This window comes from Rhinopithecus roxellana, chromosome 3 (assembly GCF_007565055.1).
Source record: "Rhinopithecus roxellana isolate Shanxi Qingling chromosome 3, ASM756505v1, whole genome shotgun sequence".
NCBI lineage: Eukaryota > Metazoa > Chordata > Mammalia > Primates > Cercopithecidae > Rhinopithecus > Rhinopithecus roxellana.
The window spans coordinates 155,515,654-155,543,613 of record NC_044551.1 but is presented as its reverse complement, the minus strand read 5'-3'; the positions used below and the strand labels follow the sequence as shown (position 1 = coordinate 155,543,613).

The 27,960-nt window shown below is 40.1% G+C and overlaps 2 protein-coding genes across 3 annotated transcripts in view; one reads left to right on the top strand and one right to left on the bottom strand.

The window, feature by feature from the left end:
• The window catches only part of CTNNA1 (catenin alpha 1), a 180,253-nt gene that overhangs the window by 59,451 nt on the left and 92,842 nt on the right, over positions 1-27,960 (bottom strand). The gene's annotated exons all lie outside the window — the stretch shown is intronic.
• On the top strand, positions 930-7,343 carry LRRTM2 (leucine rich repeat transmembrane neuronal 2). 2 transcript variants are annotated; one of them, XM_010388105.1, is made up of 2 exons: positions 930-1,363; positions 2,139-3,635. In XM_010388105.1, the coding sequence occupies exons 1-2, from the start codon at positions 1,334-1,336 to the stop codon at positions 3,255-3,257; spliced, it is 1,149 nt and encodes a 382-aa protein (XP_010386407.1). In that variant the 5' UTR covers positions 930-1,333; the 3' UTR covers positions 3,258-3,635. The 2 variants fall into 2 exon arrangements, with proteins under 2 accessions (XP_010386407.1, XP_010386406.1); XM_010388104.2 differs by having other exon boundaries at positions 933-1,363; positions 1,711-7,343.

Below are 27,960 nucleotides of genomic sequence, written 5' to 3'. Positions count from 1 at the left end.
TTTCAGTGTCACAACCACCAACCTCAGTACCAGCAGAGGCTTTTAGCTTCAGAGTAGGTGAAATTCTGAGGTAAAATACAAGGGACCATGTCAGAATCTAGCTACACGGTATCACTTGTCCTAAATCATCTCTGCTTCGCTGTTAATGCTTAGGGCATGTGCATTAAAATGACTGTATCAACCTGCCTTGTCCTCCCAGGAGGACATTTAAAGATCAATTCAGCATTATTTTTCAATCAGTATGGCGACAAAACATTGTTATAAAATAGGAAAGAGAAGGAGAAATCTTTTTAGAGTTAGAGTTCCCCTGAAATTCTCAAAGAAAAAAATAACCACATGCTTTGTTTTGCAAGCTTCCCCTCCCCCTTTATTCTTGGTTTATAATGTTAAGCTCTTGGTGACAAAGAAGCCAAGCCCACTTAGCTAGTTTATCAACACACCTAAAGCAAATCATAGTCATACTTTGATTTTAACCAAGCATGACAACAAGGCCACTGAATAGCTTTCCAAACTACCAGTGCAGCGACACTACCTTGCATAGACTGGTGTTAAATCAGCACTTCACAAATTGTGCAGGCTTCTGCCCATTTAGATGATCTCTCTATGCAGAATCGGCAGTCTAACACTGGCTCTCACAAGCATTAAAAATCATCACTCTGCTAACCCAACTCACTGTTCAGATGGGTCTTCTTGAATGCAGCCTTTATTACAACCTCACTGCTGCTTCCTACACTGAAGGAATACCATGTTTTTAAGTCAGGAGTTCTTCTTTCTCGCTTTATTGTAATCAGGGGGTCCTGCAACGACCCTGATGCTGTTACAAAGCACAGTGCTTTATAACAGTAAAGCTTCTGGAAAACCCAAACAAAAGACACGTCATCCGGTGACGTCAGCCTATATACAGTTCTGTGTGGTCGCAGCACATAAGCAATTCCATTCTTGTGCCGTTTCTCGGAAAAGCTTTTCAGTAAATGCACTCATGCTGCTCCAGGAGCTCTTCTCTGCAACAAGCCACCCATCTGCCATCAACAAGTTAAGACCAAGAGAACTAACGGCTGCGGAAAGGAGACTGAAGCTTTGATTAACCAGCTGAGCAGTTAGAGGTGGAGAAATTTAATAACTTATATTCAAAACTGATTTAGGGATCAGAGGAATCACAGAAAATGAAACCAATGCTTTCCAGAGGAATATCCTAAGGAAAAAACAACTCATCCTGGTGGATTCAATTTTACTTGGAAAGCCTGGGACACAGAAAACAGGAAACTGGTCAAAGGCTCCTACATGTTAGAGCCTTTTACAGACTCACTGCGTTGAGTCTAACAACCGCGACTGAATGCAGCCTCCAATGTGCTCAGAAGAATGGGTAAGTCTGTGCATTTATATGTCTTGTACATTCAACAAGGAATCACGCTTTTAAAATAAGCTACCGAATTCACATTTTATGAGGGAAATCACTGTCATATTTTGGATTTTGAGGTTTAGGTAAAAGCATATATCGCTGATGACAGAGACATGTTTTATCTCCTTTTTAAATGGTTTAAGTTTTGGTCCAGTCATACCAATAAGGTTAATTTTTCTGCAGTAAATGAAAAATAAGTTACATGCAGTGAAATCTTTCGCTATAATGTTGGTGGTGGTTGTTTTTAATAGCCCATATGTTCTGCTGAAAAATATTCTATCTTCTTGTTTTCCTTAAATTATATTCTGCAGGCTTACATTTCAAGTGGCCATTAGGGGCCCCTATGCTGGCAGCAATATATGCAATGAGTATGGTTTTAAAAATGCTGCCTGCCCTGGGTATGGCGTGTCCACCCAAATGCCGCTGCGAGAAGCTGCTCTTCTACTGCGACTCTCAGGGCTTCCACTCAGTGCCAAACGCTACAGACAAGGGCTCTCTGGGCCTGTCCCTGAGGCACAATCACATCACAGAGCTCGAAAGAGATCAATTTGCCAGCTTCAGTCAACTTACTTGGCTCCACTTAGATCACAATCAAATTTCAACAGTAAAAGAAGATGCTTTTCAAGGACTATATAAACTTAAGGAATTAATCTTAAGTTCCAACAAAATATTTTACTTGCCAAACACAACTTTTACCCAACTGATTAACCTGCAAAATTTGGACCTGTCTTTTAATCAGCTGTCATCTCTGCACCCAGAGCTCTTCTATGGCCTTCGGAAGCTGCAGACCTTGCATTTACGTTCCAACTCCCTGCGGACTATCCCAGTACGCCTGTTCTGGGACTGTCGTAGTCTGGAGTTTCTGGATTTGAGCACAAACCGTTTGCGAAGTTTGGCTCGCAATGGATTTGCAGGATTAATCAAACTGAGAGAGCTTCACCTAGAGCACAACCAGCTGACGAAGATTAATTTTGCTCATTTCCTACGGCTAAGCAGTCTGCACACGCTCTTCTTACAATGGAACAAAATCAGCAACTTGACATGTGGTATGGAGTGGACCTGGGGCACTTTAGAAAAGCTAGACCTGACTGGAAATGAAATCAAAGCCATCGACTTGACAGTGTTTGAAACGATGCCTAATCTTAAAATACTCCTCATGGATAACAACAAGTTAAACAGCCTTGATTCCAAGATCTTAAACTCCCTGAGATCCCTCACAACCGTGGGCCTCTCTGGCAATCTGTGGGAATGCAGCGCCCGAATATGTGCTCTGGCCTCCTGGCTGGGCAGTTTCCAAGGTCGGTGGGAGCACTCCATCCTATGCCACAGTCCTGACCACACCCAAGGAGAGGATATTCTAGATGCAGTCCATGGATTTCAGCTCTGCTGGAATTTGTCAACCACTGTCACTGTCATGGCTACAACTTATAAAGATCCAACCACTGAATATACAAAAAGAATAAGCTCATCAAGTTACCATGTGGGAGACAAAGAAATCCCAACTACTGCAGGCATAGCAGTTACTACCGAGGAACACTTTCCTGAACCAGACAATGCCATCTTCACTCAGCGGGTAATTACGGGAACAATGGCTTTATTGTTTTCTTTCTTTTTTATTATTTTTATAGTGTTCATCTCCAGGAAGTGCTGCCCTCCCACTTTAAGAAGAATTAGGCAGTGCTCAATGGTTCAGAACCACAGGCAGCTCCGATCCCAAACACGACTCCATATGTCAAACATGTCAGACCAAGGACCGTATAATGAATATGAACCCACCCATGAAGGACCCTTCATCATCATTAATGGTTATGGACAGTGCAAGTGTCAGCAGCTGCCATACAAAGAATGTGAAGTATAATATCTACCTGTCATCAAAAATCACATCAGATAAGTAACCTATTTTACATAGTAGAGGCTAAATACATATCTAATTTTTACCAATGATGACATTAAGCCTAATTTTCCAAACTAAGTGGAGACTTAGTTTTTGAAGTGTTGAAGTATTTTTAATTTTTTAAATGAAACCATATTTTAAGTGTTAAATGAATCAATGCTCACATTAATTTGCACTCCTGTTGGAAAGTCTAAAATGCTTACTTCAAAATAAGAAATGTATGTAATTATATACAATCGTGTGTAAACCTTTACACTAAGGTCTCCATATGCTATTTTTTTCTACTGAAAACAATTTAGAAAGAAGCTATTGGGCAGAAACAGATATGGATCAATACCTGTTTGATCAATGCTCTCCATCCCATGTACCACAACTATCTTGCTGCTTAAAAGGAGACTTAGTAAAGTTCTCTTGTATGATAATTTGGTATTTACTCAAATCTTCAATCTCTTGCCAGTGTGGGAAATAGAATTTCATGTATGCTGAAGACTGGTAAATATTAAACATTCTTCTTCCAGAGTTTTTGCCTGGGTTAGTAGATATTATCAAAGTCCATATCATGAAATCAGAACCCTTTAATGTAATTCTAGTAAGCGGAGTGACTCGTTAATATATTTACACAATGAATCCAAGTGACTATGAAAAGGTCTCATTACAATGAAATCAATACTAAATAATTACACCGACTTCTTACACATTTCTCGTTTGACTTATAATGGACATGATTTTTGTGGCATTTAGGCAATTGTTTTAAACTAGTATTAAATTGCCATTGTACTAATTAATATACTAAATCCTATGTTTACATTAATATGTGGAAAAAGACTTAGAAAATATTTGAGATAAACAAGACAAACCGAGTCAATTTAACAATCCTGACATGCTCCCTCCAATTTAAAAGCACACACACAAACACACACACACACACACACACATACACACACACACTTTCTCTCTCTCTCATCTATCATGATCAAAGATGCCTTGACAAAGGGGTTTAAACCTTTTTTTCTGCTTTTTCCTGATCTTCAAACCTCAAAGAGTCATGTTAAAAATAATTGGCTAGCAACAGGCATGACACTGATTCTTACCGTATTACAAAGGAACCATGAAAAAAAGCACTTTCTAACTGTTATATAATGAATTTTGATCTTTCAATAAAGATACGCATTCACACTGTAAGTGTAGTTCAGTGTAGGTGAAGAAAACAGCATCACTGAGATGAATCTTATGGTAGAACAACTCGACATGCCTATGCAGCCACACAGTGGTAACTTGAAGGCAGCACGGAGGTGAGGGATTAAAAGGAAAGGCAGATTTTGAAATCCGACTCTCAGGTTAGCTGGAGTTACAAGGCAGCCAAGAATGATTATACACAATCTGTACCAAACAGGGAAAGGACCTGCTGCTGAAAAGGGAAGAGGGGTAGATTCTCCAATGTAAATATAAACATTCCATAATTAACAAATGATAAGGATGCCACATTTTCATGCAGAAAAGAACCACAGGCATTCAGTTTCTTCTATTATGATTTCTATAGAAAACCTATCACATATTTGGAATTTAGATGCAAGCTACCCATTCACACAGAATTTTTCCATAAACATCGTTCCATATATTCAAAAAACTGTAAAATTACAGCACTAACTTGATTTTAGAAAATGAGCATTTTTTACAACTGCCATTTACTGTATGTAGAAAAAAGACATAAAACCTTAGAGAAAGCCACTGCCATCTGCAAAGTTATCTTTTCCCCAACATCAACATTAATATGATATCCTTCATTCAGGGCATATTTTCTTCCCAGGATCAAACTGAAAACATGTTAAGGCTATAGTTTAACCCATAAGATGTAATCATGATTTTTCTTCTATAATACTAAAAGATGGGTACCTTAGTACCCTTCACCTAACATCTCTCAGTAAAAAGCAGACAAGATCACAAATAACAGTAAAAATGTGCTCTCTTTTTTAAGGTGGGCAGATTAGTTTGTCAAAGTCTCAGCCCAGTTCAATTCAGTTGATCTTGAGTGGTGAGTATTTCGTCTCTTGTTAAAGCAGACCCTGGGCTTGTCTGGGCAGAGACAGAAGCTGATTTAACAGCATCGAGCACAGCGCCCTACTTCCCCACAGACAGGCTGAATTAGAAGCCCCTATTACAAATAAGAGCACCATGAGCTAAAATTTACCAACCCATTTATCAGGGTGACCATAGTCACAAATGTCAGGTGACAGCTTGGTCACAACACAACTGTGTCCTGAGCACACAAGATTCCATCGGCCCTGAAGGACAGCAGAAGAGTATTTTCCATCATTTCAAATCACAACCAAAATTAAGATTCAGACTGCAGGATGGGTAAGAAATCCCCTTCCTTGGCTGGGAATCTCCACCTTAATCCTTAAAGGACCATAACTGGCAAAATCCTTAGTATATGGACAAAAGCAAATTGGAAAAGCAAGCCATTTACTAATTCAGAGGAACAGCACAGCCAAGGATAGAGAGGCATACTTTCCAGATGAAAAGAATCAAAATTTTTTGCCTTCCATATTTTTTGGGTAATGCCCTTTAAGAAAAGTGAATGACAGTAGTACCAAAAAGGTATTTTCCCTTCTCATTTAAAGCAAAAACTTCCTTTTTTAATTGCCTGTAGCAGGCAAGATTTCCTTTCATTTTTGTCCATTTGTGTTTCAGAATCAGCACAGGTTTGAAGATTAGACTGTTAGTCATCCGTGTTTTCTTTACCAACTGGCTAGAACGGAACAGCATCACAGCAACGCTGCGGATCTTGGTTATACAGTGTCAGGGCTTTTGTTTTTTGGTGGGGTTTTATCCTCTTCACCACCACCACCCACTCCATTTTTTTCTATTTTTAAGATTAGGGGAAAATGACCATTAAGAACCAGAAAAATAATTACTCTCTCTGGAAAAGGGAAAGCTAAGGAAGACTATGATACCATACCCATCTAGAAACCAAGAATAGTTTGAAATCGTTTATATTCATTTCTGTAGCATGACAGGGATTTCAATCACCTTTCTGAAAAGAGTGGGCTGATAAACTTGCAAATCCACACACAACTCTGAGAATACTCACTGCCAGCATCAAAAAGCAAAGATACTAATTTTTTAAGCCAAAAATCTGTACTAACACATGTAATTTCTTAATGTGCCTAAGTTAATTTCTGTACCAATTCAATAAATGGAATTGACTGAACTTCCCAACGCCACTAATTATTAAAATCCATCTGCTTATTCTAATGCTAGTCACCAAGAGCTAGACTCCATCTTTCCAATAAAAATGAGCCCTATGTAGCACTAGGCTTGAATTCTAAAATTCAAAACAGGCAATTCATTTTCTTAAGGCACACTTCCTACACAGAGCTATCAGGGGAAAAAGCTATAAATGTCCTGTTCTTTTTCTGAAGTGCGGATATCAATATAAAATTTGTTAAAGAATATTTTTAACAGCTGACTTACATGATCATTTTCCTAATACAGCAATACAGCGACAGACCTATCTGAAAAGTCTGTTTGGGGACATACTTTTCATATCTTATTGATTAAAGCTCTTGAGCCAGAAAAAAGAAAAAAAAAGAGAGACAATAAGGCCATCTATAGATAATTAAATATTTCTCTATCTAACCTGGGGCAAACTCATAGTACTTGAATAAGGCCAAAAACAAATAGAAAATGACTGCTTAAGTTTTCATTCTGCTATTGCAAACATTTGGAAACTTCTGCAACTCTTTCAACTAACATTTTTGTCCTTAGTGGGTTTTTTGTTTGTTTGTTTGTTTTTAAAGTCTGATATATGGAATGATTGGTGAACCTTCCTATCAACACTGAGACTGGAAACTCAAAGTACAGTCCAAATACATTGTGTTCAATCACCTTCAAGAGCCATTTTTCATTTTGGGTGGGAGGTGGGCAGATGGGTTGAGGGTGGGAAGAAAATACTATTATGCAGGGTGTTTTGGGAGTGGGGAGGGTAACATAAAAAGCAGTGTACAGGAAAGTTTTGTTATTAAAATTGTGCATACTGTAAAAAGTGAATGCCTTTTTTTTACTTTTCCTTGATAACCTATCCATTTTGACATGTGAAACTTGAAAAGTCATTTGTGACAGATATAGAAATCTTAAATGAACAGTTGTTTTGTTCCATGTTCCTCTACAATGTCAAATGTGTCCACTGAAAAAAGGGGCAGGTAATCACCACCTATCTTCATTCAGAGAGAGGCAAAACTAGGATAAGAAGAAAGTAAAGGTAAAGTGGTGGGAAGGGAGAGTGCCTAAAAAGCTGTCATGCAGTAAGAAGCTGCTCTGTCAAGAGCCTGAGCAAGTGGACAAGCAACTGTACCAGGCTCACAGGGCGTGGAGTTGGCTGCCCCTCTGAATCCTCCATTACAGTGAACTGACACCACAGAGAGCTTCGGAGAGGTACCCAATTGCCTGTACCTAGCCAACAGCGACTTGACCTCTACCTTGGGCGTTGGTTGACATCCATCCCAGCAGCACCTTGCATGCCACTCCTATGAGGGAGGTCCACAGGTGCTGACCATAAGGATCCCTACATGAACTCCTCCACCCCGGATGCCAACTCAGTGAGTATGGATGGGAAAAGGAAGTGAAGATTTTAAACTACAGTTGACGGTTGAGCAACGCTGGGGTTAGGTGCCAACCCCCCTGCTCCACACAGTCGAAAATCTGCATATAAGTTTTGACTCCCCCAAAATTTTTACTAATAGCTACTGCTGACTAGAAGCATTACTGATAACATAAACAGTCGGTCCATATTAAATAACATATATTTAATACCGTCAGTCAAAATAATACATATTTTGTATGTTGTATGTATGATATATGGTATTCTTACAATAAATAAGCTAGAGAAAAGAAAATATTATTAAGATACTCATGGTGGGGCATGGTGGCTCATGCCTGTAATCCCAGTACTTTGGGAGGCTGAAGTGGGTGGATCACCTGAGGTCAGGAATTCGAGACCAGTCTGGCCAACAAGGCGAAACCCCATCTCTACTAAAAATACAAAAATTAGCCAGGCAACCTGGTATGCACCTGTAATCCCAGCTACTCGGGAAGCTGAGGCAGGAGGATTGCTTGAACCCAGAGGCGGATGTTGCAATGAGCTGAGATCATGCATGCCACTGCACTCCAGTCTGGGTGACAGAGTGAGACTTCATTGTAAAAGGAAGGAAGGAAGGAAGGAAAGGCCTTCATCCTTGTCATCATCTTCATGTTAAGTAGGCCAAAAAGGAAGAGAAAGAAAAGGAGTGGGTCTTACTGTCTCAGGGGTATCACAGGTGGAAGGAAATCCACATATAAGTAGACCTTAACGATTCATACTCATGTTGCTCAAGGGTCAACTATAACGTCCTTAGCTTGCTACAGATCAATATCCTCAGGACAGGATTCTACACCTGGGCAGCGCTGGGGCATAAACTGCCCTAGCTTCCAGGAGCTGACTGCCAGGAGTCTGCCATGTTTGCCCAGATGTACTTATTGTTTCTCCAGCACCACAGCAGCATAGTAGGACCATGTGGAGGAATGGGCAAAGCCACCCTTTTCCCAATGCCAGGGAAGCTGGGGTCAGAGACACTAAGAGAACTCTCACACCAGGAATTTCAGCAGTAACCAGGGCAGAAGCAGGAAACAGAGAACACAATTCTATTGTCAAACTCATCCTATAAGCACTAGAGGGCACAGGTGATGGTGGTTTTTAAATTGCACAAAGGAACACAATCCTACACTTGATAGAGTTAAAAGCAGAGCTTATTAACATAATTCTCCTACATTTTAATTCTGAAAATCCCATTAAAAGCTACATCTGATTTCTTTATCAGTTTTTAAATTAATTTTGTCTGTATGCCACAGCATTCTCAGGTTCCCACTCAAATATACAATAGATTCTTCCTGATCTGTTTAAAAATTTGGGGTAGTCATATCTCCTTTAGAGAGACAAAATGTACTACAAATTGTCTTTTACAAAGAGGGAAGGGGAAAAAGGTGAAAGTCATAGCTACTGCAAAAACATTTCTCCTTAGCATGAATTTGACTTGTTTTGGGAACACTCTTAAGGGACACATCTTAAACCTCCCCTTCTACTATTTGAAGAGGACAGTAAAGAGCAAGAAATCTCCAAAGTCAAGTACAATCAAGCATCCTATCCTGCAAGGCCCACAAATGAAAATACTACCCTCTATATATGGAGGCTCAAGAGCAAAGGCTTGCCCAATGCCTCCAAGTCAGGAACTGCCGCTAGAAATCCAGCATGAAGAAGCATCTGTGAACAGCAATCCTGATGGGCAGAGGCCAACAGTTCATGCCTCACTTAGGAAACAGATTTGAAAACTGCAGCCCTTGGCTGGGCGCAGTGGCTCATGCCTGTAATCTCAGCACTTTGGGAGGCCGAGGCGGGTGGATCATGAGGTCAGGAGATCGAGACCATCCTGGCTAACATGGTGAAATCTTGTCTCTACTAAAAAATACAAAAAATTAGCTGGGCGTAGTGACGGGTGCCTGTAGTCCCAGCTACTTGGGAGGCTGAGGCAGGAGAATGGTGTGAACCCGGGAGGCGGAGCTTGCAGTGAGCTGAGATCCAGCCACTGCACTCCAGCCTGGGCGACAGAGCAAGACTCTGTCTCAAAAAAAAAAAAAGAAAGAAAGAAAGAAAGAAAAGAAAACTGCAGCCCTAGAAACAATTGCCAAAGCCTTTTTATAGCTTTCATCAAGATTTTACCAAAAACCACACAGAAGAGGCGTAAAAACGTCGTAAACATTAAGTTTACTGAATATTGACAACAGTGTTTAGAGCATAAGACTTCCATCTTTAGGCCCTGGTATTTGTACCAAAATAAATAAATAAATAAATAAATAAATAAATAAAGAGTTACAACAAAATGTACAGGTTGTTTTTCCTGGAAAAATCACTGGACCAAAACTCTACAGCCATTTTAAATTAATTATTTCCAGATCAGGTTATAACACTGGCTAATTTTTGCATTTCTGGTAGAGACAGAATTTCACCATGTGTTGCCCAGGCTGGTCTTGAATTCCTGGGCTCAGGTGACCCACTCGCCTCAGCCCACAGAGAGTTGGGATTATAGGCATTCGCCACCACGCCCACCCTCTGCAGCCATTTATAATTAGCCCACCAATTTCATCATCGTGAGGGCCAAAAAAGTTCCTCTTGTGATGAACAAAAACATTTCCCATTGCCTAGCTGTCAAATACATGGAGGGCAACTGCTCAGTACCCAAAACCTCTAAAAACAATGTTATTTATCATTTACATATAACCTACTTCTATAGAGTCAAGGAAACTTAGAATAAAACTAGGTACAGAATAGTGAAATAAAGATATAAAAAGATCAAAAGCAGGACTCTCAACCCCAAGGGTCCAGGATATGTTTCAGGATACAAGAACATCTTAAAATTATAATACAATATTGTATGTGAGTCCAGATATTTTATCAGATCTAATGGGTTTTGATAAATTACAAAAAAGGGGTTAGAAAGCCCTAGTAGAGCAATGAAATTGCTCTATTGTATACACTATTTCTAGTATACACTATACACCAATTTGGCCCTGATCTGTCTGGTGGCCAAAGCAAAGAATAAAACCAACAGCTTTCATCAGATTAAGTAGCACACTGGTTTCTCTGGAGAAAGAGACACTTAAGTGAAAAAACCTGTGAGTTATTTATAAAATGGAGCCAGCTGTAGGAACAATAAGGAATAATGCTGGACTGTCCCTCTAAGGAGGTTCTAGAAAACAGGCAGAGTTGCTCTTCATGAGGACCCTTGATAAAGGCTAAGGGTAAGGAGCCTACACAAGCATGCTACACACTCTATGATGACCTAACCTTTGTCATGACCCAAGGGTGGGTGGAGCCTAGAAGTTCTGCAAGAATGAACCAAGCACTTTCAACAGCTGGTGTTTCCTCTTTATCATATCCCTGGGACCAGACTACAGGGCTCCAACACACAAGGGACACCCAGTAAACACCTACTACATTACATTACACATCTACACGAGGAGTACAATTTAAAACTAAAAACGTTTTCCGGCCGGGAGCAGCGGCTCATGCCTGTAATCCCAGCACTGGGAGGCAGAGGCGGGTGGATCACAAGGTCAAGAGTTCAAGACCATCCTGGCCCACATGGTGAAAGCCTGTCTCTACTAAAAACACAAAAATTAGCCGAGTGTGGTGGCAAGCACCTGTAATCCCAGTTACTTGGGAGGCCGAGGCAGAGAATTGCTTGAACCCGGGAGGCAGAGGCTGCAGTGAGCCGAGATCACGCCACTGCACTCTAGCCTGGGCAACAGAGCAACACTCCGTCTTCAAAAAAAACAAATCACGTCTTCTACTACATCAGGAATGAAGAGAAGAATATTTCATACAACATCTCTGGTTGTGCATGAAACCACCTTTGCAAAACTATGCAAGTGAGAGAAATCTAAACATAACTGATTCCATTTTGTTTCTAACCTCACAAGTTGTCTTTGTTCATTCCTGTGCACAGACTAAGCTAATTATGGGAGGAATATAGTTTATAATTTAGCTGAGGAATTTAGTTTACAGCTTACCTTTAAAGCAAAGATGATCACAGTCCCCTCCCAAAAACTACCCCCTCTTCCCATTCGTGGTCTGCAACTGCCTTTGTAAAACTAATGAAAGGTGGTAAGGTTAAAATTATTCTGATAAGATTTAAGCATAGTTAACACAGTAGCCCGTTACTGTTTCCTAGCTTGCTTTTTATAATTGTTTACTGCTCAGGAGTCACTTAGCCAATGGTCATAATAAGATTTGTAACTTTCCCAATTACTTCTATAAATAACAACACTACTGTGAAACTTAAGACTGGTGGGCAACAGAGTGAGACTGTCTAAAAAAAAAAGAAAAGGCCAGGTGCAGTGGCTCCTGCCTGTAATCCCAGCACTTTGGAAGGCGGGTGGATCATTTGAGATCAGGACTTCGAGACCAGCCTGGCCAATATGGCAAAACCCTGTCTCTACTAAAAATACAAAAAGTAGCCAGGTGTGGTATGCCTGTAGTCCCAGCTACTCTGGAGGCTGAGGTGGGAGCATCACTTGAGTCTCAGAAGCAGAGGTTGCAGCGAGCCAAGATCATGCCACTGCACTCCAGCCTAGAAAACAGAGCAAGATCCTAACTAACTTAAAAAAAAAAAAAAAAAAGGACTGGTATTTGAGATATTTTTCAGACTGCATTCTAGTGGACCAACTGACGCCACTTACACTGGTGACCCATACCAAGAAACAGTTTTGACACTCCTATGATTTCATGCCCAGCCCAGTCAATCAGCAGTACCCACTCCCTAGCCCCTGCTTACCAAACCATCTTTAAAAACCTAGTCTCCAAATTCTCTGGGAGGTGAATTTGAAAGGTATCTCATCCACCTCAATCAGCCTTGCGATTGATTATTAAACTCTTTCTCTGCTGCAACTTCTGCTGTCTCAGGGTACTGGCTTTTTCTATGCAGCAGGCAAGAAGAACCCAATTGGGGTGTAAAATGCTGATAATCATACATGTTCTCCTTAGGTAAGAATCTATAACACAATAACTAATTTCCTAAGAAAGAACACATTTAAAACGATAAAGCAGCTAGGTGTGGTGGCTCACACCTGGCATCCCAGCACTTTGGAGGCCTAAGGCAGGAGGATTGCTTGAGCCCAGGAGTTCAAGACCAGCAGGGACAACATGGCAAAATCCTGTCTCTACAAAAAATGTATGTATACACAAAAATCAGCAGGGTGTAGTGACACTTGCCTGTAGCTCCAACTACCTGGGAGGCTGAAGTGGGAGGATCACCTGAGCCCAGGAAATCAAGGCTGCAGTGAGCCATGATCACACCACTACAACCCAGCCTGGGCAACCGAGCAAGACACTGTTTCAAAAAAATAAATTATATACATATATATAAAAAGATAAAGCAATCATTAGCCTGAATAACAGTCAGAAATTTAACTGTCTCCTTCTAGAAGCCATTAAAAAAACCACCGAGATTTTCAACAGGGGCAAGCTAAGTTGCACATCAGTTAGGAGCCCTTCTCCACACTTGAGCCTCTGACCCTGGACAAGTCCTTCAACCTTTATGTACCTTGGGCCTTTGATCTGTAAACCAGATTTAATAGCAATAACAACCACAGGGGGATCTATTCATGTAAAGTCCTGAGGCTAGCACAGAATAAATGCTCAAAATTGTTTTGTTATTTTTAATAGCAACATGTAGACAGTGAAATGCTACAGATCCATCAAATAAACAATGTAATCACATTAAAGACATGTTAGACCCATGTGCTGCTTCCAAAAGCTCCACTTTCTAGTCTTTCTTCTCTAAGTTAATGTGCAGTATTCAAAATGAGAACTGATAATTAACTAAAACTTTCAGTAAGCCTCAACAGCCTTGTTACACTTTTTACATCTAATACTGATATAAAACTGACCACATTACCTCACAGTCAAGTAACTTGCTTTGCAAAATGTACTATAATATTAGATATGATATTACTCTGGTTTGGCTTTATGAATCAAGGTTAAATTTCTAAAGCTTTAAAATCCCTAATTCAAAAATTCCTTCTGAATAAAGTAGTCACTTAAAATCAAGTGATGTCTTTTCCCTGTTTAGTAAAATTATATAGTACAACAAGTACTATCCATTATCATAAAAGAATACTTTTTCAAAATAAGTAAGAAATAATATCATTGATATCTCAGCTTTGGACAATTATGTTTTAGGACAAAATACATGGCTGAGAATTAAGGATCACTATTATTTTCCTTTTTGCTTAGAAAAAAATATATACTTTAAGTCTATCACATCTAATTTAGGAAGCAGCCCTTCCAATTGTGGCAGATTTGGTTCCAAGGCAGATCTGCCAGAATTATTGAGGGGTACGGGCAGGAGAGGTATGAGAATTTAAAAACACAAAGATAATCCATTAGTTCAACGCATGCAGGAGTGTACGTTTCGTGATAGCTGAAGAGTAATCCTCCATATTACCAAAGTCTCCATTCCATATAAAACTTGCTCAGAATTAACCTATCTCAATGAAAGACACATAATCTTATCAGAACTTATCAGATCTTATGACCCAGATTCTTCAAGAAAACTTCTTCCTTGGCATTATCTTTCCAATATCATAATCTAGTTTATCCAACAAGAAAAATCCTTTTTTTTTAAGATGGAGTCTCACTCTGTCGCCCAGGCTGGAGTGCAGCGAGCGGCACGATCTCGACTCACTGCAACCTCCGCCTCCCAGGTTCACGCCATTCTGAGTAGCTGGGATTACAGGTGCCCGCCACCAGGCCGGCTAATTTTTCATATTTTCAGTAGAGACAGGGTTTCACCGTGTTAGCCAGGATGGTCTCAATTTCCTGATCTCATGATTCGCCCGTCCCAAAGTGCTGGGATTACAGGCATGAGCCACCGCGCCTGGCCGGAAAATCCTTTTATCTCCTCGTTCATCCACAACTTTTCTCTACTTTCCCACATCTCTTGACCATGGGCTTACTACCTGCTTCTCCCAAATCCACAAAACTAAGTGCCTATCAGCTATAAAACAATCTACATGATTTGGAAATTACAATAAAAAATACACTCATCTGAGCTATCTTTTCAGTCCACACTTCTCTCTGCTCTTTGTACAGATTCAAGTATAAAATACCATTTATCCATTTTGCTTTCACTTTTAAAAGACCAAGAATACCTGCCATTTAAGACGTACCCTTTTTACTTTTAATAATTAGCACTCACTCCAGTTCTATGACCAAATAAAGTCCCCAACACCCTTCATACATTTAATAAAAGTTGCTCTCTTGCTATTTTTAAGTGGGAGTGGGTAATGTGAATTGGGGCGTAGAAGATATGGCAAACATTTCAGAAATGCAGAATTCTTTAAGAATAGGCAGTAATCTTTCATTCCAGTTTTCTTGGGATTCCATAGAATTGGCCACAAGAAAGCTGTGACCCTTCAGGTGAAAGTATGTTCTGCCAGTTTTTGATCCAAATAGAAAAAAAAGACACAAACATCAGGCAATAGTAACTATTCCATGCAAGGATTGCCCATGTGGCGCATACACTAAGAATTGTGTTCACAGCTGGGGGTGTTGGTTCACGTCTGTAATCCCAGCACTTTGGGAGGCTGAGGTGGGCAAATCACCTGAAGTCAGGAGTTCTAGACCAGCCTGGTCCACATGGTGAAACTCCGTTTCTACTAAAAGTACAAAAATTAGTCGGGCATGGTGGCGCATGCCTGTAATCCCAGCTACTCAGGAGGCTGAGGCAGAAGAATCTCTTGAACCTGGCAGCCGAAGGTTGCAGTGACCCGAGATCATGCCATTGCACTCCAGCCAGGGCGACAGAGCAAAACTCTGTCTCCAAAAAAAAAAAAGGCAGTGTTCAGAAGTGCCTTGACAGTGTTACGTCTCTATTTTCCCTTGTAATTTACCAGGAGAAAAAAATGGCAGTGGGAAAAAAAAGAAGAATATACCATCCTCAGCACACTCCTGCAGGTAACTGGAACAGTACCACATCACCACATCTCCCTCTTCTCTCCTGATAGTCCCTTCAAGCCAGTGTGTGCAAAAGCTCTCTGACACTTGCTGTCAACTTCCAACAACTAGAGCCCATTTTATTACTGTATTAAAACTGCCAGTCTTTGGGAGGCCTAGGAGGGTGAATCACCTGAGGTCAGGTGATCTGAGGTCAGGTGCCCAGACCAGCATGGATAATACTGTGAAACCCTGTCTCTACTAAAAATACAAAAATTAGCTGTGCGTGGTGGCACATGCCTGTAATCCCAGCTCCTTGGGAGGCTGAGGCAGGAGAATTGCTTGAGCCCGGGAGGTGGAGGCTGCAGTGAGCTGAGACTGCGTCATCGCACTCCAGAGACAGAGCAAGACTCCATATCAAAAACAAACAAACAAACAAACAAACAAAAAACCAAACCTTGCCAGTCCAAGATTTGTCTACTATTCCACATGAAAATCTAACAGCAGGTGGTCAGGAATTTTCTTAGTTTTGATGCAGCATTCCTAAAGTGTCAAAAAGCATTACATTGCATAAGTGCTTTCATTAAGACAATCAATTTGTGCTCGCTTTGAATTAGGTGTGTGATGAGTCAGATAGACTGTGAAGAACAGGACAAACTATAAAGGGTTTATCTGAAGTTCAGCTGACACTCCCACCAAATCCATCACCCTAATTTATAACTAAAATTATTAAACAAATATATTTCCAGTAAAAACATAAATCTACTGGCTTTCCAAAAACAATAATCAGTATTTTGATTTATTCATCAATTATTTCTGTATCAGAGGTACCACACTGGAAAATCATATTTTTAAGATCTCACCTTTCAAATATTTTATATCAATCTTTAAACACACACACATACCACCCCACCCTCAGTTTAAATTGAGAAGGGAGTCTGGAGATTAGATATACTTATGAAAAGCTAGACTCTCTTCTTTTTTTGTTTAGTTTTTTAGACTGGGTCTTGCTCTGTTCGTTGCCCACGCTGGAATGCAGAGTTGCAGTTTTGGCTCTCTGCAACCTCTGCCTCCCGGGCTCAAGCGATTCTCCCACCTCAGCCTCCCAAGTAGCTGGGACTATAGGTGCACAGCACCACACCTGCCTAATTTTTGTATTTATTGTAGAGATGGGGTTTTGCCATGTTGCCCAGGCTGGTCTCAAACTCCTGGGCTCAAGCAACCCACCTGCCTCTGCTTCCCAAAGTGCTGGGATTACAGGCTTGAGCCACTGCCCCGAGCCCTGTTATTTGTAACTAGCATTTTAACTAACTGAATACCAAGACCTGATATTAACAAAGATTACGAAGACTATGAGTGGAACACATTAGGAAAGTGGGGGATGCAGAACAATTAAGATTCAATATATGACATGTTAAAGTTAGAAAGTTTATTAGCCATCCAAGTAGAGATGACAAGTCCAGAGGAATGGTCCAGGCTGGAAACATAAATTTAGAAGTCATCATCCATGAATACAGGTATTTAAAATCACAAGCCTAGATGAGATCACCAAGGGAATGGGTGTAGATGGAGATGAGACTCACAGAACCATCCTTTCCTCCTAAACCAGTCTAAGAAATCTTTCAACAATACCTAAAAAGTGGCAATCATGGGGGAAAAAAGGATAGGTGTCAAGGGAAGCATTCCCTCAACATCAAAGCCACTTGAACAAATCATGTGTTATTGGACAATTAATAGGAATATGGTCAGATTAATTCATGAAAATGACTGGAAACATGACATATCAAAGGAATTTTTAATCAATGAAGAAAATACATGTATACTAGGAATTGAGAATGATGACTACAATAACAAGCCCATCAATCATAATATGCTCCATGCCAAGTAAGCTGGTAAATAAGGTGGAAATGGCCCTGTTCTTAAGTCAATGTAATAAACTGAAGAATCAGTGAAAGTTCATGAACAATCAGAAAAGCGGGTTAATTCTGAGGGGAATGTAGAACTCATGTACTTGAACTACAAGAGAGCCAAAGGCTGGGTACAGTGGCTGACACCTGTAATCCCAGCACCTTGGGAGGCCGAGGAGGGCGGATCACTTGAGGTGAGGAGTTCGAGACCAACAATGGCCAAAGTGGTGAAACCCCATCTCTACTAAAAATACAAACAAAATTAGCTGGGCGTGGTGGCAGGTGCCTGTAATCCCAACTACTTGGGAGGCTGAGGCAGAAGAATTGCTTGAATGTGGGAGGCGGAGGTTGCAGTGAACCGAGATCGTGCCACTGCACTCCAGCCTGGGTGACAGAATAAGACTCTATCTCAAAAAAAAAAAAAAAAAAAAAAAGCCAAATATTCCACTAAGATAAAATTATATAATATCCTTTTATTATTTGGGTTACAATACGATAGAGGTTTGGGTTACAAGGTATGCGCATTTATCAAAATTCACTAATAGTACACTTAAGATTTGTACATTTCGCTATGTATAAAACTTACCTTTAAAAATACTAGGACAGGCGCAAGAGCTCATACCTATAATCCTAGCACTTTGGGAGGCCAAGGTGGGAGGATTACTCGAGCCCAGGAGTTCAAGACCAGCCTAGGCAACACAGCAAGACCCTATCTCTATAAAAAATAAAAAAATTAACCAGGTATGGTGGTGCATACCTGTGCTGCTAGCTACTCAGGAGGCTGAAGTGGGAGGTAGGAGGACTGCTGGAGCCCATGAGTTCAAGGCTATAGTGAGCAGTGGAATATCACTGCATTCCAGCCTGGGCAACAGAGCAAGAACCTGTCTCAAAAAAAAAAAAAAATTACTCTAATTAATGACATATATGGGACAGTGTTTAGAGGTGAATGTACAAATGTCTGCAACTGAATTTGAAACGCATCAAAACAATAAGATGGACACAGGGATGGCTAAATACGTCTCAAAGGAAATATTTAAACATTTAATAGAATTAAGAAGTGGATTCATATGTGGGTGTTCACTGTATAATTCTTTCAACCTCTCTATATGCATACTTTTCAAAATAAAATGCTGGAAAGGGAATTACAATTGTAAGTTATGGTACTGTCAATCTAATATACTATTAACTTCAACTAGACCCTACAGTGTTGCACAGTGGCTAAGAGCTCAAATTCTGGAGCCAGGCTGGGTTCGAAGTATAGCACCTCTACTTACTAGCTGTGGGACCTTGTATAAATCATTTAACCTGTATGCATTAACAGTACCATGCTTCATGCTTTGATGGTTAAATATGAATGGACAGTGCCATCAATATTACTGATATTTAGAAAATAGGAAGGCACTTAAGAATGCAGTGGTAGGCTCACACCGGTAATCCCAGTACTTTGGGAGGTTAAGGTGGGAGGATTGCTTGAGGCCAGGAGTTGGAGACCAGACTGGGCAGCACAGCAAGACCCCACCTCTATTAAAAAAAATTTTTTTAACGAATGCAATAGATAAATTAGCTTTGAGCCTGGTACAAAAGGAACAGCAGGATTTCAATATGGCTGGGTACAGGGAAGGCCAGAGACAGTAATCTGAGAGATGATGTCCATTAATAGTGAAGTTACTCTGGGCTCGGCCAAAGTAGGACCAAATGACAAGAAGCCTCGGGGGCTAGGAAGGGAGCTTAGATTTAACATGGTTGACAAGAGCAGTCACTCCAGATTTTTGAAGACAGCTAGGATATGAAGACCAAAGCATTGACTTAAAGAGATGTATTCTGGCAATTTTTCTTGTTCTGCAGAGAAAAATGTATAACTTCCACTATTAGAAAAAGGCTGTTAAGGGAGATTAAAAAAAAAAAAAAAAGGAAAGAAATGTATTTAAAGGGCAGGCAAAGTGTAAGAACCAATGGTCAAGTGAAAAAGAAGAAATGACTCTCTCCGAGAGAAACGGGTAGCAGATTGGGGCATGAGCGAAAAACATGAAAGAAATCATTCATTCACCAGAATGTACTAAAGACAGCCTTGGAGTTCCCATGACAACTTTCAAGTGTTCATTATTAATCTCTAGTCTAAAACTATTTTCTGAAAAGATACATAATTTCTCTCTAAAATACTTCCATATTTACAGCTTTCTTTTCAAGTCTCAATAAGGATTTCCTCTCATGAATTAGGCACAGAAAGGCAGATCCAGTTTCTACCTTGTAAAATATGGGGCAGACAAGGGAAACGCTCTTGCTTGAGTCCAATTTACCCTAGTAAAATCTACCCTTTGGCCAAAGCTTTGTTAAGCTATGATCACGGCCACTACACTCCAGCCTAGGCAACAGAGTAAGACCCTGTCTCTTTTTTTTTAAAAAAAGGAAAAGAAAGAGATGCACCATCACAGTGTACTGACAATGTTAATTTTACTCCCTCACACACTACAAAAGAGTGTCTTATTATAAGGTTTAATTTGTTACGTTCATATATAAGAGGTTCATTAATGAACACTGTTAGAAATCTCAGTAGAACTGCCGGTTTTGTTAAAAACTACGTGGCATGGCTATCAATATAATCTTAATAAAAGCCCCAAGCCATTACCTACTTCCCATCTTAACAGAAATTAAAGATAAGAAATGACATCTTGAGGGTTATACTTCAAAAAATATATATCAACAAGTTTCAGGATTTTGGAATCCCTTCATTCTCTACCCAAAATTAACTCTATCATGTCCCTAGTTCCCTCTCCAAGGTCAAATACTTTCTCCTTCTTAGGAAAGATTCTTTCAAAAATCGTAATTATAAGAGCACTTCAAAGTCTCAAGTAATAACACACATTTCTTTTCACATTTTCACTACAATCAAGACTAGCTAACAACTCAAATTTCTCTACTTAGGCAAACTACAAAAACTGTCAAATGCCAGACAGTAAAATTCTACTGCCATTTTTACTTAGCCAACCCAAATGGAAAGTACCTACCAAAAACCAACTCTTACTGCTTTTCCAGCTCTTTTTACATGAAGGAAAGAGACATGCTTACAGTGACAAAGTAAAGACCTTGTCTCACCCACCAAATACTGTACAAAATTGTAGACTCCCCAAACACCTCCAGGCAAGTGCCAGCAACTAAAAACCACTGGTAAAACAGCATTCTAAGGCCGGGCGCGGTGGCTCAAGCCTGTAATCTCAGCACTTTGGGAGGCCGAGACGGGCAGATCACGAGGTCAGGAGATCGAGACCATCCTGGCTAACACGATGAAACCCCGTCTCTACTAAAAAAAAAACTACAAAAAACTAGCTGGGCGACGTGGCGGCGCCTGTAGTCCCAGCTACTGGGGAGGCTGAGGCAGGAGAATGGCGTGAACCCGGGAGGCGGAGCCTGCAGTGAGCTGAGATCCGGCCACAGCACTCCAGCCTGGGTGACAGAGCGAGACTCGAACTCAAAAAAAAAAAAAAACAGCATTCTAAGTTTCTTAAAAGGAAGATAAAACTCACCTAGATGCAAATTTTTACGAAACAGGAAAAAACAAAAACCAGTTTAACCCAGTATGAATTGAATTTTCTCTTAGTGAAAGCAAAGGGCATCTACTGGTAAATTTGCAGTTTCCTGTATCCACAATTATATTAATATCTATACATAGAAAATACAAGTGCTGGCTGGATAGTTTGTTTGGTTTAAAACAAGACAGTTTAGGCCGGGCGCGGTGGCTCGCACCTGTAATCCCAGCACTTTGGGAGGCTGAGGTGGACAGATCCCAAGGTCAGGAGTTCGAGACCAGCCTGGCCAATATGGTGAAACCTTGTCTCTACTAAAAAATACAAAAATTAGCTGGGCGTGGTGGCCAGCACCTGTAGTCCCAGCCACTCAGCTACTCCGGAGATTGACGCAGAAGAATTGCTTGAACCCAGGAGGTGGATGTGGCAGTGAGCCTAGATCGTGCCACTGCACTCCAGCCTGGGTGACAGAGTGAGACTCCGTCTCAAAACAAAAACAAACAAACAAAATGACAGTTTAAAAGCCAGTCATGGGTTTGGTGTTTGAGTGGATGAGTTTTGCTCTTCACACCCTAAATCCCAATATTTTTTTCTCTCTGAAACGGAAAGTATCTGTCAATGATTATAATGGGTACTCAAAAGATGTGAGTTCAGTGAAAATATATCACCAATGCTGGGAGGAAAATCACTCAAAGTGTATGTTTCGTGGAGTATGAAGTACACCGGATGTGCATCCACAGGATGACATTATTACATAAGCCATCATTACCCTTTTTAATGAACAGTGTCTACAGAGAATAAGGGGAAACAATGTAACAGGACAAGAAACTATTCAAAGAAGAAGGAACTGAAAAATGTCTACAGAGAGGCTTACTGGGAAATGTTTTTCTAATATAGAGGATTAGTGGGTCAAATCAATTTTTCATTTTAAATCTTTTATTCTATTTTCACTGTACCACATAATTTCTATATTTTACACTACTGCAGTCTGAGGAGTTTGTCGAACTGTTCTGTCCTCCTTTCCTTCTCCCACTTAAGTTTCTCTAGCTCTCAAGCATTATATACTTTTCACTTACGTCTATGTAAGAAAGTATGTGTACAGACACAAGTACATGTGTTCAGCTGGGGGGAAATGGAGGCAAACAGCCCCAGATCAAGACAAAATAGCCCCTATTTATTTCAAAGAGAAAGCCATTATTTAGCTCATTTCTTGTCAAAGATTTTTTAAAGTTTGGCTCCCCCTCTGATTTTGAGTCTTGTACTGACTGCTCTTATTTGTAGAAAAAGAACCACTCACTTGAATATATGTAGAGTCACATTCAGTGCTTGCATTCAGAAACTTGTATATCCATAAATAATTCACAGATATCTACACACATTTTTGCAGATGTGGGTAAAAAAATAAAAACAAAATATTCTTAAAACTACTTACAAGTACGAAAGTCTTGCAGATGTAATGTCAATGATAATTGTGAAAGGAAGGTTTATCATAGAATGTTACAGCAGGAAAGGCTCCAAAAACCTTCACTAACCCAGCTCTATGACTGGGCTTCTTCTTCCATTCATTCAGGTCAAATGAATTTTGATCTTAAATAACTAAAATGGTCTATGTGAAAAGAATTTTCTTTAAATCCAAAAACTCAAAGTCAGGCAATTTATTATTACCCATGACATTTTTGCAAAGGAATCTGTATTTGAAATATGTCAATTTATTTCAAACCCTCATTTGAAATGTGAAGATTCTTTCCTAGAAACACCAAATTGAAAAGTCCTCTCCCTTTTTAGAAAAGAAATATAAAAGCAACAGCCTCACATAAACTCTTTAATCTGTGCCCATGATTGTAAAATGTCAAATCCCTATAATAAATTCCTTATATATCTTTCCTAGTTCTTCTGCTTTTGTGATTTAACCCTGATTGACCCAAACTTATGTGCGTGTAAGTAATCTAAGTGAGAAAGACATTTTTAACCCAAAAGAGAAAATCCTCTAGCCACAAAACAAAAGAAAAACACATGTACCTGAAAATAAAAACAAAACCTCAATTTTTTTTTTTTTTTTAAAGTATATATTTCCGCTGGCTAGGAAGGATAAAAAAGGGAGGGGGGGGGAACACACGCAATGTCAAAAGACAAATAGCTATAATATACCAAGAGCTCCGGCAAAGAAAAACATACACATGACAGTAGAAAATGGGCAAAGAATATGAACAGACACTTCATAAAAGAGCAAATCCAATGACTTACAAGTATATTAAAAAGATTATTTGAATTCAACAGTGGTCAAGGGAAATGCAACTTAAAGTAATAATGAGCAGGCTGGGAGTGGTGGCTCACGCCTATAATCCCAGCACTTTGGGGGGCTGAGGCGGGAGGATAATTTGAGGTCCGGAGTTTGAGACAAGGATGGCCAACATGGTGAACATGGTGAAACCCCATCTCTACTAAAAATACAAAAATTAGCTGGGCATGGTGGTATGCACCTGTAATCCCAGCTATTCAAGAGGCTGAGGCACAAGAATCACCAAGGTGGGCAGATCACTTGAGGCCAGGAGTTCAAGACCAGCCTGGCCAACATGGTGAAACCCTATCTCTTAAAAAATACAAAAATTACCTGGGCGTGGTGGTGCACACCTGTAGTCCCCAGTACTTGGGAGGTTAAGGCAGGAGAATCACTTGGACCCAGGAGGCAGAGGTTGCAGTGAGCCAAGATCATGTCACTGCACTCCAGCCTAGGTGACAGAATCAGTCTCATAAAAAAATAATAATGAACAACTGCTTCACACTCATCAAATCAGCAAAATTTAAATGAGTAACACCTACTGTTAGCACACAGAAATAAAAACACACAACACACGGGAGGAGAGTGGTCAAATAATACATAGTGTAGTCATGCTATGAACTATTACTCAGCAATAAAATGAACGAATTAGAGGTAAACCAGAAGGCTTGCAAGGATTTCCACGACTTACTGATGAGTAAGATGATGCAGGTTTGTGAACAATGATCCCACTTTTGATCAGGCAAACACCTATGCAAAAAAAAAAATACATACACACACACACACACACACACACACACACACACACACACACACAAACAGGGAAGGGAAGCAGGAACCTACAGGCAGAGGAAAGTATACAGTTATTGATTCCAGATTGGTAACACTGGTTCTTAGGGGGAGAGGATGTGGAATGTGGAGAGAGGCGGGTGGAAGGGGGAAGGAGGGAAATCGGGGGAATAAGCATGTATATAAATCTCATTTATGGAAAAGGTATGTGTGTATGTAAATTTTAAAAGATTACCTTTGCCTTTACACATTTTTGTATAAGTATACATGTTAAAGTGAAGTCTAATTTCTTACGAGTATATTAAAGACAAAATACGACCTATATAGGAAGAAACTATAACTGAACTATAGCAGTCATGAGATTCCCTGGGTCTTGGAAAGGAAGGCAAGTGACAAATATGTATCCCCCCACCCCCAAAAGAAGCAGTAAATGAAAAGTATGAAGGCAGTGGAGAAAATAATGTATAATGGAGAAAAGGCTGGAATCACTATCCAAGAACACTGCCCGAGAAAGAGGTGAAAGAAAGTACCTCGAGGTGAGCCCGGAAGCAAAAAAAAAATGTCAATACGGAAGGAAGGTATTTGGCTATTAGCCCACGGCCTCACAGGCAAGGCTCACCTTCATGGGTTACACTGAGGCAATGTTAAAAGCACTGAAATATTCCATATCCCTACTACTCAAGTACTAAAGGGTAATGCCAGGCCCATTAGAGGCCTCCAAAATCCTGCTCCAGAACTGTAGCATTACTAATTGGGTAGCACCCGTGTTACTTATTTATTTTATTTTTATTTTATTTTATTTTTTATTTTTTGAGACGGAGTTTCGCTCTTGTTGCCCAGGCTGGAGTGTAATGTTGTGATCTCGGCACACTGCAACCTCCAGCTCCTAGGTTCAAGTGATTCTCCTGCCTCAGCCTTCCAAGTAGCTGGGATTACAAGCACCCGCCATCATGCCCGGCTTTTTAATTTTTTTTTTTGTATTTTTGTAGAGATGGGGTTTCACCATGTTGGCCAGGTTGGTCTTGAACTCCTGACCACAGGTGATCCGCCTGCCACAGCCTCCCAAAGCCCTGGGATTACAGGTGTGAGCCACCATGCCTGGCTTTTATTTATTTATTTTGAGATGAAGTCATACCCTGTGGCCCAGGCTAGAGTGCAGTGGTGCAATCTCGGCTCACTGCAACTTCCTCCTCCCGGGTTCAAGTGATTCTCCTGCCTCAGCCTCCCAAGTAGCTGGGACTACAGGTGTATGCCACCATGCCCAGCTAATTTTTGCTTTTTTTTTTTTTGAGACAGGGTTTCATCATGTTGGCCAGGCTGGTCTCAAACTCCTGGCCTCAACTGATCTGCCTGCCTCAGCCTCCTAAAGTGCTGGGATTATAAGTGTGAACCACCGTGCCCAGCCAGGTAGCACCCATGTTAACCAGGTGTACGCCTCCCCTGCTTAGAGACTAAAATCACCCATTCCTCAAGGATGCTGTCAGAGTCCACCTTCACCCACAGGCAAAGTGGCATCACCTTCTATGATGACTAGCTGCCATCATCAACTGAACCACCTCTGGAGATGTGAAGTCAAAGGCCCCAGAAGCCCTGCAGACAGAGATCAGGCACAAGAATGCCCATCAGGATAGGAAATGAGGCTCAGTTGAGACAAGAGCCCAATAATGAAATGACAAAGGCAGTGTGCATTCTCTCCCCTCTGTCATCCATATGTTCTACACAGAAACCATTTTGTGGAATTATCCTGAACCTCAACTTCCCAGGAATATATCATGGGTGACATTACACTGCATATTTTCTATACTGATGCCAGCTGGCACAAGGCAATAAATGCCTTTTGTTTGTTTACTGAATCATCTTCTTTCTTCATATAACACAGCATGCCAGTTTTTACCATTGCTTAAGGTAATGCTCAATATCCCCCAAACAGAATGTTTGTGCATGGCTACAGTTAAAGATCCAATATTAGAAAGCAGAAACTACTATCAATCTCTAAAAGACTTATTAGACAGGGTTTTTGTAGTGATAACAGGTAAAACTTACATCTGTAGAACCATCCATCTTTGGGCTCTAAAACCAGAGAGCATCACTCAAAATTAAGAAAGAACAAATGAAGATTTTCTGGATAAGACCCTGGATCCAAGGCTAAAGACCACAGGAGTCGCTGGATACACAAACTGAAAGAGACTACAGTGAAATAGTAAAACCTTCAAAGTTGTTATAGTAAATGAAGACTTTAAACCATCTGTGATGAAAAAAATAAATTAATGAAGTATAAAGAGATCTAACATCACGAGATAAACATTTGAAAGAAGGTGGTATATGCCTAATGGCTACATAGATAATACAGTACGATGTACTATTATTAGTATTAATTATTTGTTAAATAGAAATATCCTCAATATTATACAGAACAGTCAATAACAGAGCACTTAGCCTAAGGCCACTCGATCTGACTTGGTTGAAAAACAATTCAAACATGAAAGAAGCCAAAGTGACTACATGCCAGACATGTGAGCTTCATAGAGTTCATTGCAAGTAAGGGACTATAAGCTGATGTCATAGTACAGTGAATAGGAACAGAAGCATCCAGGATTAAATATCTAAGAAAGAAGAAGGAAGGCAAAGACAGAAAAAAGGAGTAAAAAGTAGAGAGGGAGAGCACAAATTGCGGATGGTTTGGCCAAAAGAGGGGATGTGGAATGAGACTCGGCAGCCCTAATAGCAAAGCAAATAAATGTTAGGAAAACATTGTTTTAGAGGAAAAAACAAAGTAAGTGTAAGTCAGTAAATTATCATAGTAAAACCTATTTCACACTCAAGTATAATAACTTTCAATATAAAGTCAAAAGACACAAAAATCTTGAGAGACAGAGAGAGAGAGAGAGAGAGAGAGAGAGAGAGAGAGAGAGTGTTACTGTATCCACAAAAAATATTTCTGGAAGACACATAAGAAACTGTAAGAAGAGAAACTGAATGGCTAGGTAACAAAGATGAGAGGAAATGCTCACTAGATACTCTTTTAGACCACTTTAAGCCATGTAAATACATTGCCTATTTTAAGAATTTTTTTAAAAACTTTTTATCAGGTATAAGGAAATGCAACCATAAGGATCTCAGTTCAGTTCAACAACAGACCTTTTTCAAAACAAGAACCCTATGAAAGCCAGCAAATGAAATGCTCTCTAATCACTAAAGTAATCACTAATCCAATGAGTAAGTTCATAGATAACATCTGATGGCAACTGTTCACATCTCCTCAAGTGGAGTGACGATACCAGCAAGCCCACGTGCCTCACTTCAAAGTCAGCCCTGCTTAACTATAAAGATTTTCCTAATAAGATTTTTCTCTTCAGAGATTTAAGAGCTCTAAAGAGAAAGAATGTTATAACATGCAAGGAAAAGAGAACTTCTAGACCTCACACTGCCTGTCCCACCGTCTTTTTTTGTTTTTGTTTTTTAAACACACAGGCTATGCCTAGGTTTACTGTTTTTGGTTCTAGGGTGTGTAAATTATCTTAAACAATGAGACAGTGGGTTTGTTAAAACAAAAACGACAAAACCCTATTCATAATAGCTTCTACCTCTAGTGCTAATTTAAAAAAAACTAGAGAAGAAATACAAACACAACTTACAGAAAATGAAC